The sequence below is a fragment of the Tamandua tetradactyla genome, chromosome 24 (assembly GCF_023851605.1).
Source record: "Tamandua tetradactyla isolate mTamTet1 chromosome 24, mTamTet1.pri, whole genome shotgun sequence".
Classification (NCBI taxonomy): Eukaryota; Metazoa; Chordata; class Mammalia; order Pilosa; family Myrmecophagidae; genus Tamandua; species Tamandua tetradactyla.
This window is the reverse complement of record NC_135350.1, coordinates 44,309,406-44,323,664: the sequence shown is the minus strand read 5'-3', so window position 1 is coordinate 44,323,664 and position 14,259 is coordinate 44,309,406. Positions and strand designations below refer to the sequence as shown.

The 14,259-nt window shown below is 34.7% G+C and overlaps 1 protein-coding gene across 2 annotated transcripts in view; it reads right to left on the bottom strand.

The window, feature by feature from the left end:
* Positions 1-617: 617 nt before the first annotated feature.
* Positions 618-14,259, bottom strand: part of HPSE (heparanase) — a 35,346-nt gene continuing 21,704 nt past the window's right edge. For both annotated transcript variants that reach the window (XM_077142971.1, XM_077142972.1), the window contains exons 10-12: positions 12,729-12,847; positions 11,406-11,552; positions 618-2,145 (exon numbers count right to left, since the gene is read on the bottom strand). In XM_077142971.1, the coding sequence (XP_076999086.1) occupies positions 1,986-2,145; positions 11,406-11,552; positions 12,729-12,847 (426 nt within the window). In that variant the 3' untranslated portion in view covers positions 618-1,985. The remainder of the gene's footprint in view (positions 2,146-11,405; positions 11,553-12,728; positions 12,848-14,259) is intronic.

Sequence of the window (14,259 nt, the reverse complement as noted above, 5' to 3'; positions counted from 1 at the left end):
TTCAAAATCAAAATACCTAAACTATTTTAAATTTGAATGTTCAATTATGTCATAAGGAAACATCTGAGTGGTTTCTTTGCTAAGCCCCAGAATTACAAAGATAATTTAAGATATAGCATCTGTTTCTTATAAGCTTAGAGTCAAGTGAGAAAAATTTATGTATGTTGTTAAAAATGCATCCTAAGTATTGTGAACCATTGATTGTATACTTTGGATGATTACATGGTATGTGAATATATATATATATATATATATATATATATCAAAAAATAAATAATTAAAAATGCATCATAAATGCCATAGTCAATGTACAAAGTGCTATAGGAGTTAAGAAAAATGTTTAAACTTAGTTACATGATGGAGGGAGATAATAAAACTGCTATTTAAGCTGGATCTTAATAAATATGGAAGTTTGCCACATAGAGAGAAGAACTAGGAAAGTCCAGGGTTGAGAACAGAAGGAACAGCACAAAGAGTACAGTAACAAAAAGTTAAAAAAAAAATGTGCAGGTATGCTCAAACTTCTCACTGATCTCTGGAGGAATGTAGGAATTCTAGGCTTATTTTATTGAAATAAAATTCTAGGCTTGTTTTATTGAAAGAATAATTATGCAATATTAAGGTTATAAAAATTACTTTATTTCAAATATGAAAATATAAAAACTACTTATATATAAAATTTGAGGGTACATCCAAGCTTTAAGTTCCAACTTTAGCTAGTTGATGTACTTAAATTTAATTGAGACAATATTCACAATTAAGAGAGGATCATACATCTAGAAATTATGATACAGGGAAAAATAATACATTTTGTCACAAGTAGTGGTCAGTGCCCTAGACTCAGCAACACCCACTCCACTCCAAGGGATTACTCTAAGACAATTATAGCAATCTCATTGGCCATCCCAACGGTTGGGTGAATTTGGCCATGAGACCCATTCCTGACCAATAAGATATGAGAGAGGTTTGCTGGGAAAACCTCTGGGAAAGGGTTCTTCAAAACACACAAAAAATTGCCCATCTTCTTTGGCTGCCGCTACATCTTGGAAGAGTTAACAGCCATTATGTTACCAGCTTGGGAATGAAGTGAGCACTAAAGATGACAGAGCAGAGAGATAGAAAAATGGGTTCTTGGTGACAGACTGAGCTTCTGCAGCCCACCTACTTGAATCTCTTCTTATGGGGAGTTATAAATTTTCTTACAGCTCACAACTTTCCAACTAAAACAAGATCTAATGATAGATTGAAAGTGAACCTTAACAGATGGTTATAGTTTCTTGGTATTGAATATTTTCTAAATTTTCAGCTCTTGGTAAATCTATATAATTTAGTCATTTAAAAATTTCATTTGGAGTTTATATAATCTCTTCCCTCTGAATTTTCAGGAATAGTAGGCATCTAAGTAGATATCTGAGCACTCGAATATTAATGCTGACAAAGACAAACAGAACAGAGGGGAGAGGAGCAGCAGCTGATAATTTCAGTTTCTGTTAAAGTATGAAGAGATAGCCTCTCTTAATATAACCAGTTTGAAGGCTGTGGCAATAAAAATTTTCCAGTAGAGACCACAGAGATATGTATGAAGGAAAGAATGCAACCACCTTCTAATAACTGTTTTTAAAAATAAAAACAACTGAGCACTTTCTTAAAACTAATATTTCCTTCATTTACTTGCCTCCTGGCCATAACTCAAGTAATTGATACTGATGTTCTGTGATTGGGAGTCTTCATACATATTATTAATAACCTTAAATAAAAATAGTGCATGCCAATTACTAAGCATAGTGCTTGGCACAAGGGATTATAAGCTATTATTGTTAGGAGCAGTCTACTTAGAGAGATCAAAATACTGTACCAAATCTAGAGTGTGTCCTAGCATCTTGATTTGCAATGTGTGTGCTTGGCTTTCTATAGCTAGAGTTTTGCTTCACTCTTATCAATACATTTGACAAATTCAATCTCAGGGTAGTGTACACCTTTCACTTTCAAATACACGCAGCAACTTTGGCATTTCTTATCACGAAAAAACCATATGAAAAGGCTGGCAAGCCCAGCGAACTTCCAGGGCGGAGAGGTTTTTCTGTCAAAGCTGGAAGAGTTTGATCATCCACCATCTTCAGAGTTTGGCCATTGAGTTGAACAGATCTGCAAAGGAGAAAGATACACCTGAGTTAGCCAACTTGGGTATGTTCCACTTACCCTACAAGGGTCATGAGATAGTTTGGGAATCCCCCAAAAGTTTTTTTCCATGTCACAGCTTATATTACATAACATCTTGTCTTTCAACATTACATCAGTTAGATATTCAACCTAGATGATCCTTAAGCTATAATGGTGGAGTTGAGTAGTTGTGACAAGCCTACAGACATTTAAAGTCTGAAATATTTTCTCTCTGGCCTTTACAGAAAATGGCATACATAATCTGTATGAGGCAATCTGAGGGAGCTATGAAAAGGATAAGCACGGCATAACTTCCAGAGCTGTAGCAATTTTACTTGATGGTGGATAATTGAAAATGTTTTTGTATAAAGCAAACCAAGGGTATACATGTCATGAAATGTAAGGTTCACAATTTAACACAAAACATGATGTCAATGAAAGTTCTCATTTGTAACTATTCCCATAAAAGCTCTAACCTCCCAGGATGTATGCATTCACTTTCTTATACTACGATATTTTGGTTGAAATTTTTGTTGCTGTAGGAATCAAAAACAATTTTATATGGCTAAACCACAGATTTAAAAAAAAATACTATGTTCCCTTTGCATTCCACTGCAGAAATTCAAAATCAAACTTGAGTCAAAAAATGAAAATAAATTTTTAAAGCGCAAATATTATTTATTATGCATACCCATTATTGTTTAAATCAAATTAATACATGATCATGGCAACCAACCAATATAAATAAGAGTTTATGTAGAAAAGCAATAGTTTGCTTATTGTTCTGTGATAATTTACTTCCATAATCTTAACCAATGCTTATATTTTTATTGACTTTTTGTCAAATGCTTTTTATATTATTAAAAAAATCTGAGCACTTTTATTGATGAAAATTTAATAGAGCTAATGGACTGAAATGCATGTCATATATGTCAAATATTTAAGATAGGTAGAACACTTACTAATAGTGTCTTGCATATAGTTAGCACTAAAAGGTATCATCTATCATTATTATTTTTATGTAAATGAAAATGAATATACTGTTCAAAGTCTTGTAAAATGTGATTTTCTTCCCCCTCGACACATCCAGACATTTTCCTACATCACTAAACATTCATCCTTGACATTCCTTTAATGACTGTGAATTTATTGTGTAAGTGAATTTATTTACTCAATCGTCTTCTAGACTTGGTTATTTCCTACACAGCACTATTATAAAGTTTTCATTTTTAAAGTTGTCTCATCCTCTGTCCTCACTAAGTATCAGTCAGCTGAAAAAATGGTTTCCATTTATCCTTGCTTGCATGTTTGGCTCTTGGTATAACTTATGGCATAGCAACAACATACCTGTGATTGTGCCTGCAATGCAGCTGAATTCTGTCTTATGCACTGTTGTGTTTTTTAGCACTTATATCACATCAGTTTTTAACTGGGTGGGGGAGGAAATGCAATGATCATCTTCAGGAAACCAGAAACAAGAATCGGTCTTGTAAACTTCTCTAAATGACACTAGTAAGAGTCTGTTCTGTGTGAAATTGAGTGTCATTTCTAAGGGTACACACTAAAGTTTCAGAAATATTTTGAAGAAGCATTGTGTTGCAGAGTTTAAAGGTAAACTTCATCATTGTGAGTTAAAATTGCTGTGGGTAAGATGATAAAACATAGCAAGATATTAATACCATCAGATTATATCATTTAATCAGCTATACATTAAGCTAACGGATGCTATAAATATGTTGAACGCCAGCTTAAAGTATGCTGATTATTTCTGCATCAGGCTGAGTGATGAGGGTGGGTAGATGGTAGTTTTATGGGTTGAATTGTATCCCCCCAAAAAGATATGTTGAAGTCCTAGCCCCTAGTACCTTTAATAAGACCTTATTTGGAAATGGGATCATTGAAGATGTGATTAGTAAAGATCAGGCCAAACTGGATTAGAGGGGGTCCTAATCCAATATGACTGGTGTCCTTATAAAGATGAGGGAAATTAGGACATAAAGATGGACACTAGGAGGGTCATGTGAAAACAGAGGAGGCAGAGATTGCAGTGGTAATTCTGCAAGCCAAAGAATGCCAAGAATTGCAGGCAATCACCAGAAGATGGAAGAGGCAAAGAAGGATTCTTCCCCACAGACTTCAAAGAAAGCAAGGCCCTGCTGAAACCTTGAATTTGGACTTTCAGCCTCCAAAACTGTGAGACAATAAATTTCTGTTGTTAAAGCAACCTAGTTTACGATATTTTGTTACTGCAGCCCCAGGAAACTAAGACAGTATCATGTTTCATATCTTGATGCCATTAACATGATGACAAAGAATGATGTCATGATTAAGTTTCAGATGACACTTTTTTTCATCATCATGATCATTTCTTAGAAATGATCTTTTACTGAATTGTCAGTAAAAGAAATAAAAAGAAAACAGAAAAAAATTTATACATACCATACCCCTTACCCCTCTCTTTCATTGATTACTAGCATTTCAATCTACTAAATTTACTTTAACATGTTTCCCCTATTAGTTATTTATTTTTAATTCATATATTTTACACGTCTGTAGATAGGGTAGATAAAAGGAGCATCAGACACAAGGTTTTCACAATCATACAGTCACACTGCGAAAGCTATATCATCTTAGAATCATCTTCAAGAAACATGGCTACTGGAACATAGCTCTACATTTTCAGGCAGTTCCCTCCAGCCTCTCCATTACACCTTAACTAAAAAGGTGATATCTATTTAATGCGTAAGAATAACCTCCGGGATAACCTCTCGACTCTGTTTAGAATCTCTCAGCTATTGACACTTTATTTTGTCTCATTTCACTCTTCCTCTTTTTGGTTGAGAAGGTTTTCTCAATCCTCTGATGCTGAGTCCCAGCTCATTCTAGGATTTCTGTCCCATGTTGCCAGAAAGGTTTTACACCCCTGGGAGTCATGTCCCATCTAGAAGCGGGGAGGGCAGTGAGTTTGCTTGTCGTGCTGGCTGAGAGAGAGAGGCCACATCTGAGCAACAGAAGAGGTTCTCTTGGGAGTGATTCTTAGGCCAATTTTAAGCAGGCTTAGTCTATCCTTTGTGGGGTTAAGTTTCATATGAATAAACCCCAAGATTGGGGCCCAGCTTATTGCTCTGGTTGTCCCCACTGCTTGTGAGAATATCAAGAATTCTTCACTTGGGGAAGTTGAATTCCCCCCCTTTCTTACCATTTCCCCATGGGGACTTTGCGAATACTAAAAAAGAATTTTTTAAGGTTACTTCTGTTTAACCCTCAGAACTCTTTAGTGTAAGCAAGTATACAGCCCATGCACTCATCAAACTTATTTGGGATTCTCTTTGCACTATTTTAAAGAAAGAAAATTATAAATAGTATATACTCATCAAACAGAGTATGAATTTAAAGGAATGAAACATTATCCATGGGTTCATCAATTTCCCAATTATAAACTATGAACTGTATAACCCCAGAATGCAGGGCCATATAACTTGGGCAAAGAGAATATCATTGAAGAACTTGAGCAGTTTTAGTCAGGAGAGAAGACAATCCAAATGTCCTTCAAATACTTGAGAATTGTCCTGGAGAAAATGAGGTATTTAGCACTGCTTCAGATCAGGGGTAGCAAATTCAAATACTCACAAGGGTCCCAGAAGTTGCACATGCAAGTACAGCATCTAGATATAAGATAACAAGACTGAGCTATTGAGAACTAGTAAGCATGCACCCTGTCTAATGTGAATGATTCAAATTCAACTCCAGGTAATTGAGAAAGTGAATTCAGAGTTTTCAGAGCACATTTTTAAAGAAAAGCTAGAAATACAAAGATATTTTAATAATTGTTCATTTTTAAGTGCTGGCAACTAATTTAAATAAAAATTAACAGAGCGCATGCTTCCTCCCATCTCCCACCAAAAAAGGGGAAACCTCCCTCAAAATCAAACCCACTACTGGCATGATGTGTAGTTTGTACCCTCTGCTCTGAAAGTAGAACTAAGTGAGGCTCACTTTAGCCTCACTGTGAGCTAATACAGACAAGGTATCAAATAGAACATGATGGCCTTAGATGGGTGGTTGGGCTAAAAACATCTACTACACATTTCCATCTCTGCTACTCTCATTCAATTACTTCCGAAAAGGTTTATTCCTCGCTGCATCAGGCAAAGATATGCTAAAAATACCCATTTCAAATGGCCAGAATCCAAACAGATAAAAGTATCTGTTACTTAAAAGATTCATTATTTGGAACAGAAAAAAGAGGTACAAACAGTTAGAAAATAGGAAACTAAACCATGATATATCCATTTTATAAGGCATGCAGCCTATTTAAAATGTCTACAAAGACAATGTGTGAAAATTAACTTGGGGAAACGTTTTTTTTTTTCTATTAAGGCTCATATTATTGCGGTTATTGTAAAATAAAGCATAAGATAAAAAAAAAAGGAATCACATTCAGTGTTAATGTAACCAAGAAGTTAGGATTTAATAAATGACTATGATTACTGAATCACTATATAGATATTTCTTTTTACTTTCTGGTAAATTAGAATAGACAGAGAGTGATACCTGAAATTTCTGAACTATAATCCAGCTGCCTTGATCTCTGATAATGTAAAAGTAGCCATGTAAAAGTAGAATGTGGTTTTCTCTCTGTTTAGTCTGCTCTTAGGAAGAGTCTTAAAGTAAACAAAAAAAAGTAGCAAATATTCTGCTATTTTAAGAAAAGAATCTCCTTTATATTGATCTTATTATTATTACTGCTTAAGAGAACAGGTTCTCACTTTGGTAAGAACTAAATTTTTTTTTTATAGTCATGTTAACTCATATTTACCTTTTTTTTTTTTTGCATGGGTTTGCATGGGCAGGCACCGAGAACCAAACCTGGGTCTCCGGCATGGCAGGTGAGAATTCTGCCTGCTGAGCCACCATGGCCCACCCTCATGTTTACTTTTAAAACCTTTTATTTACAGTCACTCATGAACTGTTTTATACAATGTTCAAATCTGGCAACTTTTTGACATTTGCCTTCCCAAAATCTAGCCCCAAATGACGTCTTATGGTTCTCAAACTGTCTTTGGAATTTTCCAGAGGGTCCCTGGAAAATCACAAAGAACTTGTTCTTTCACTTTTATTTATTAAATTAGGGTATTTTGATATGCTATGAGTTGCATGAGAATTATTGTCAAATTAAAAAGGATTTTATAATCTTTTGATTAAATTTTTATGGGTATAATTTTATCAATATAAACATTTCAGAGATCTGTCTATATCCTCACTGTCCATGAGATGTCCTAGTACTGATTTGCTTGATATTAGATAATAGTATAGAGTTATTGGTCATAATTTCAGTTATTCTTTTAAAAAATTTTACATGTCACTGAAATATCTAAATCCCTTCTCAGTTGCATTTTTTTTTGTGATGAAGTTTCATCAGAACTTTCACTTTCGAAAAACAGTAATAAGTTAACTTTGGCCACTTTAAGTCTTTTGTTCTCTGTAGACAATTTTTATTCTGATGCTTCCCTGAAAACTGCAATCAGTAACAGGCCAGGTGCTTCATCTTCAACAAAAAGAGAACTGTTTCAGAAATTCATTGAAAGGACTGTGCCAGCTACTCTGTGGTACAGGCTTTTAATGACAACTTTGACACCATACCACTGCAATGAGTAAAGACTCCAGAATTTTAGTGAAGAAGCTGATGGGTTCATGAGAACTCCATCCCACAACATGGAATGGGACAGGGACTAATTACCTAGGACTGAATGAACTGGCAAAGAATGATTACAGTTTTTGTTTGAATTATTGCTGATGTTTTAATGTTTTATTTTCTAAGTACTCTCTTACTCTTTCCCCTTTAGCTAAAATTCATAAAATATTCATCTTTTTCTCCCTGCCTAGACTCTTCAGAATTTGGAAACTCTTGTTGAATATTCTTATTTTTATGGCAAAATCATTATTTGCATAGGTTCGGTCAGGATCTATCCTCCTAATTAATGGGACATAATTGGAGACATTGGTTATATAACCAACGCTTTGACTGGAATGTCATGTTTCAGCATAATGCTCACTTAAGTGGACATGACCAGAGCCTGTTAAGGAACAAATGTTGACTTTATGAAATCAGAGCTTACAAAATCCTCTTGGAAAAACTGGTCTGGCATCTGGTCCCAGGGATGCCAACTTTACAGGCTAGTGAGTAAAGTGCCTGTAAAGCACTGGCAAGCACAGGAACCATGTGATACTTTGGGGACCTTGAGAAAGAGGAATTCAACCAGTTCTATATGTATTGCAGGTGAAATCTGTTAAGTTCTTGGCTTGGCATCTTAGCCTTGAGAGGCTTTTAAAAGTCCCATCAGAAGTTCCTTATGAAAATTACCAGCAAAGCAAAGTCAAAAGGGCTTATATGGTAAAACATCATTTTTCCTGCACCTATGTAAAATATCAGGCCAACTCTAATGAAATCAGCCTTATTTTAGGATTAAGAATCATCTTTTTGGGTATCTTTGAGCAAAACTAGGGTGACTGCTGAGAAATTTTGAGTTTCAATAGAAAACTATAGTACACTTCTGTGGGTTATCAGATTCTGCTCCTTTTCACCAAGCTATTTTGCATCCCCTCTGTAAACTGCAGTTAACTGCATGATTTTTTTTACCTACCTGTAAATTGGTCTGGATCCTGTGATAGCGCATATATGGTTTCCTTAAATGCCAGCCAGAAAGCTAACTTAGTATCTTTTATACGACCAGCCTCAAACCAACAAAAGGCAGCTAATATCTCCAATCTTTGACATACTGTAATACAGAGTACTCATCTTTCATGCACAACATCTAGATCATACAATCCTAGGGAAAGTATGCATACTTTCCCTAGGATTGTATGATCTAGAGTGAGCAGTTACAAATATATTAAGGTTATGAAACCTTAATACCATACGAAATGCTCTTCGGGACCTCTAGGTTGAAGCTGACAGCTCAGCACCAGTGTTCCTGTAAAACAGACAGGTTCTAGATACCTTGACTCCCCTTGAACAATTTTGCATTTATGTTAATAAGTCTGGCACAGTGATAAATACTCTGAATTTTTTAAAGAACCAAGTTAAGGTGATTCATGACATTAGTTAGGCTCAAATATTTCAATGGACAGACATTTCCTGACCTAGAATCTTGGTTTAATGGAACATAGAGATAAGCTAGTATATTTTAGATCTATGCTTTTAATTGTGATTATCAGTCTGTATGTTTTTATTTCTTGTTGTACAAACTGTTTTCCATGATTCTGTTCAAATTCCTTGTCACCCTAAAGACAGATGGCTGCCCTTAAGATAGTTAATCAAAAGAAAAATGAAATAGAAGTGAGACTGTCTCTAGTGGACTGAGACTAAAAAAAAATTTAAGAATAATAGACACCCTGACTTGTAGAGAGGGGCCATACCTGTAATCCACTCAAAGGAAAAATGGAACAAAGTGATTGTCTGAGCCTACTCAACTGCCTGACAAGAGTGTTTCAGTCAAGTTTCCAATGAGATCATTAGAAAAATGACCAAAAGGGGAGACATTGTTAAGTAAAAGAAAATAGCCACTAGCACTGGGCATTGCTGGGAGACTATCCCTTTCCCAGAAGGCTTTTATAGATGAGAAATACAATTGACTTGCAGGGGTTTTCCAAAAAAGCAGAAGATACCCTACAGGGTCCCTGATAATCAATACCTGCTGATAAAGCTAATTTTGGTACAGTAGAGACAACTTATCAGAATGGACAAGCATATCATAGTAATCAACATAAACCTGCTCTCCGTTTTGTAAGGACTCCCCACCTTACTTAATGACAGCCAGTCAGAACATTTCTTCACTTGCTTCCATGTTCACATATATAAACTTCTTTCAGTCCTCCCTTCTACTTTCTGAATGGGATGCTGGCCAATTCATGAATCACTCAGTAAAGCTGTGAATGAGATCCTAAATTGTATGAAAAGCTTTTCTTTTAGCACTTCAACATTCAAAATTATTCTCTGGGACTCTGTTGAATATGGTTTATTTGTTTTTTTTTTTTTTTTTAGCTTTTTTATTGTATGTATATATACACAAAGCAAAGAAATAAAAAAGCAATAGTTTTCAAAGCATTCTTCACAAGTAGTTACAGGACAGATCCCAGAGTTTGTCATACCATATGATCCTCTCAGATTTTTCCTTCTAGCTGCTCTATAATATAGGAGGCTAGAAGGTTTAAATATTTTTTATCATCACAACTGACTTTTTTCCCTCCTTTTTTTGTGAAAAATAACATATATATGAAATAGCAATAAATTTCAAGGCACAGCATAGCAATTAACTGTAGAACATAATCAGAGTTTGACATGGGTTACATTTCCATAATTGTGGGTTTTTACTTCTAGCTGCTCTAAAATACTAGAGACTAAAAGATTTATCAGTTTAATGATTCAGCATTCATATTCATTTGCTAAATCCTATCTTCACTGTGTAACTCCACCATCACCTTTGATCTTTCCATCCCAATCTTTCGGGGTGTTTGGGCTATGGACATTCTATGTTTTCATGTTGGAAGGGTCTGTCACTAATATGAGGTAGGATGGAACTAGCTGATGTTCTAGAGGCTGTGAATATGTTTTTTTTTTTTTGGCATGGGCAGGCACCGGGAATCAAACCCGAGTCTCTGGCATGGCAGGTGAGAACTCTGCACTGAGCCACCCTTGCATTGCCCTGAATATGGGTTTTTATAAGATATATTCAATGATTGGTTTCTAAAACTAAAATGTATTAGAACCAATTTCAAATAATCCATTTAGAAGGCACATATTTGGCCTTTTTTTTTTTTTTACTCTAAGCAATAAAATAAAATAAAAATTACCTTAATGCTGTAAGAGAATCACACTCAACTCATGTTGTATGGTATTTTACACCAACTCCTACATTCTTAACAGCAACTATATACGGGTATGCTTTGCTTTAGGAGCTATGTTACCAAAAATTATATCTTTCTTTGGAACAAATAATCTAAAAGCATTGAGTAGACTCGTTATATCAAGTTTTGACATGCAAACTATTTCCTAAGATACTGCAAGTTTGTTTTTATATCTTTCTGTTCTGGATTCTCAACGTGAGTTATACCTGAAATATATAAACTTCCTGAACAGTAAGAATTGTTCAAACTTGTAATAGTTGACTTTTTTCCGGCTTCCTATTCTGATAAATACCAACAAATTTGGTGAAAATTAGAAATGAACAAGGAAAATTACTCACTGGGAAAATAATCCACCAGGTCCTGAAGGTTTGACAAGATATTTGTCCACTTGTTTGTCAACTAAATGATACGGTAAGTGCAAGCGCTTGGTGACATTATGCAGGTTTAAGGCGTAAAGAGTTAAATCTCCTCCTTTATACTTTGGACTGAAAGAAAATAGATTAATTCAATAAAAATATCTAATTTAGGCAATTAAAAACTCAACTACAAATATGATCATGGATTACTAATATCTATTCTTAGCATTTTTCCTTTTATGATAATATTAGACCACATCAGTGGTCCTATTTTGAAAATACAATTAAAAATATTGCCCTTCACAGTACCATTTTCAGGGTAGAGCACTCTGCAATCTTTGCTGCTTTGCCAGGCTGATGGCTAGTGAGCCAGTTAGCCAATACATTTTCAAATGCAGGAAGGCCAAATAAAAGTGAATTTTGTAAATTCATGTGAATTCAGATTATAAGCCATATGAGCAGGGGCTTTTTCTAGCCTTATAAAAAGATTGAAATGACTAAGAAAATTAAACCTATTATTACTTTTCATAAATTATCCACCTGAAGCATTCTTTACTGTATTTCCCAATGTGGACCTCATTATCCATAGAGTTTCCACTTACCAAACATGGGAAATAAAAGATGGCTTTTGGGCCAGAATGAGCATCTTCAAATCATCCTATCAGGAGGGACAGATTGAAACTGAGAAGAAGAGGGAAACCTTTGAGATTGAGGTATATTTTTTGCTATTTGAGGCCAGAGCACTGTAACCCAGTGGGCTTACAAGAATCTCCATGGCCTCACAAGTAGAGAAATTGTGATTGAACTTGAAAATAAGGTTGAACTTATTGTTCTTCTATTTCTTCTTTATTATTTAAGTTACCAAGTATGAGGCAAGGGGATAAGTATATTCATTTGATTATTCATTCATAAGACTTACCACTAATATTGACATTCATTCATAATCATTCGATTAATTAATCATTCATATAAAAAGTTACATTGTCTTAGATTAGTATTAATGTCTATTTCTTACTAATTCAGGGCATACTTTCCATTAAATTAATTCAGGGCATACTTTCCATTTAAATGCCTTTAATTCCATTAAATTAAAACCATTATCTAAATCTTTGATGGACTGCAAATGCCTATATTTAAACTATTGGTTGTAGTTAGAATTTGACACTATACCATCATGAATATGAGAAAAAACACTGATACACCTCGGACTCACCATTGATTATGTGACAACAGAAAATAGAGTAGGAAGTTGTGTGCTTACCAATTAATGCTTGTTGATTGGTAAAGGATGAATATAATACTTACTGGTTGATGTTTGTGCAGTGAAGGTAAACTCGAAGTTTGCTTTTATCTGGACCTTTTACACTCGCCATTAACACACTGGTGCCCACAAGTTTTTTGAACAAAAGAGACAGCCAATAATCCTAGTTGGAGGGGGCAAAGACTGGATCTTATTTTTCTTATTTAACAAAAACAGTGGCAAGCAAATAATTATCCTATGAAGAGTGTGACCATTATCCTAGAGATAGTTGAATAGCATTTCTCTTTTTGGTCCATGGTACCACCATGAATCTGAAGGCAATAGCTTGTTTGCTACTTTTATCACTGGGGACCTATGTTTCAAGAATTCAGAGACCACACCTTCTACGAGATATATTTCAAAAATGTTTTCTACTACTCAGAGAGACAGTTTAAATATTCTTGGTTATCTTTCATCCAATAACTCAAAACAAAACTCAAAGTAGAACATTTAGAGTCATACACCCCCACACATGGAGACAAATTTTTAAAATAAAACTTTTGTCTGTTTAAGAGACAAAAACAATTTCTTTTAAAACCCAATAATCCCCCTAAGAAAATGGATCTAGGCAATGATTACCAATAGCCCTTAATGTAAAAAGAGAGAGACACCCATACATTATATGTCTCTTGATACAGGCACACAATATTATCTATAAAGAATATCTGCAAAAACATAAAAATAAATCCTGAATCAGTCTCTAAGTGAAACTGCCAGGTAAAGGAAATACAGGGGACAGAGGGACATGCTAAATGGCACCACAGGAGTACATTTAGCAAAATCCAGAATGTGGGAAAGTCTGTAGGGCAAATTACATGTTTTTCTTTTTAATTAATAAATTGTAAGGGGGAAAACAAGGAGAGAGGGAGAGGAACTTAAAGATTAATAGACTCAAGAGACACAGCAACAAAATGCAAACTATGGACTGTGTATTTTGCTTTGAAAAGCCAATTATTAAAAAATACTTGAGACAATTAGAAAAATATGAAACCCTGACTGAATATTTGATGATACTAAGAAATTACTATTAATATTTTAAGGTATGAAAATGGTATTGTGTTATGTTTTTTTAAAAAGGAGATACACATAGAAATATTTATGGATAAAATGATACATCTGAGATCTGCTTCGAGTAATTTTGAAAATTGGGATGAAGAATGGGTAGATTAAACAAGCTTGGCTATTAGTTGATAATTGGTGAAGCTGGGTGACAGATACCATGGAGTTCACATACTTTTCTCTACCTTTTCATATGATTTGAAATTTCCATATGAAAAAGTATTTAAAAAGCAGTCAATATATACTCCAAACTCTTCCTTCTTGAGCTGAGAGAAAGTAAACTCAACAGGGCAAGCAACTTTTCTTTCTCTGTTTAAATTCAAACTTCTTACTGGAGATGAGGGGAATTAATTAGATCTTTTCAAAAGAGATGTAACATTAGCTGAGTTAGTGAGTGGTAAGGGAGAAAACATGCAAGCCTGTGGGTCAGGATTTGAATGGAATTTTTTAGAACACTGGACACTGTGTGACCTCCAG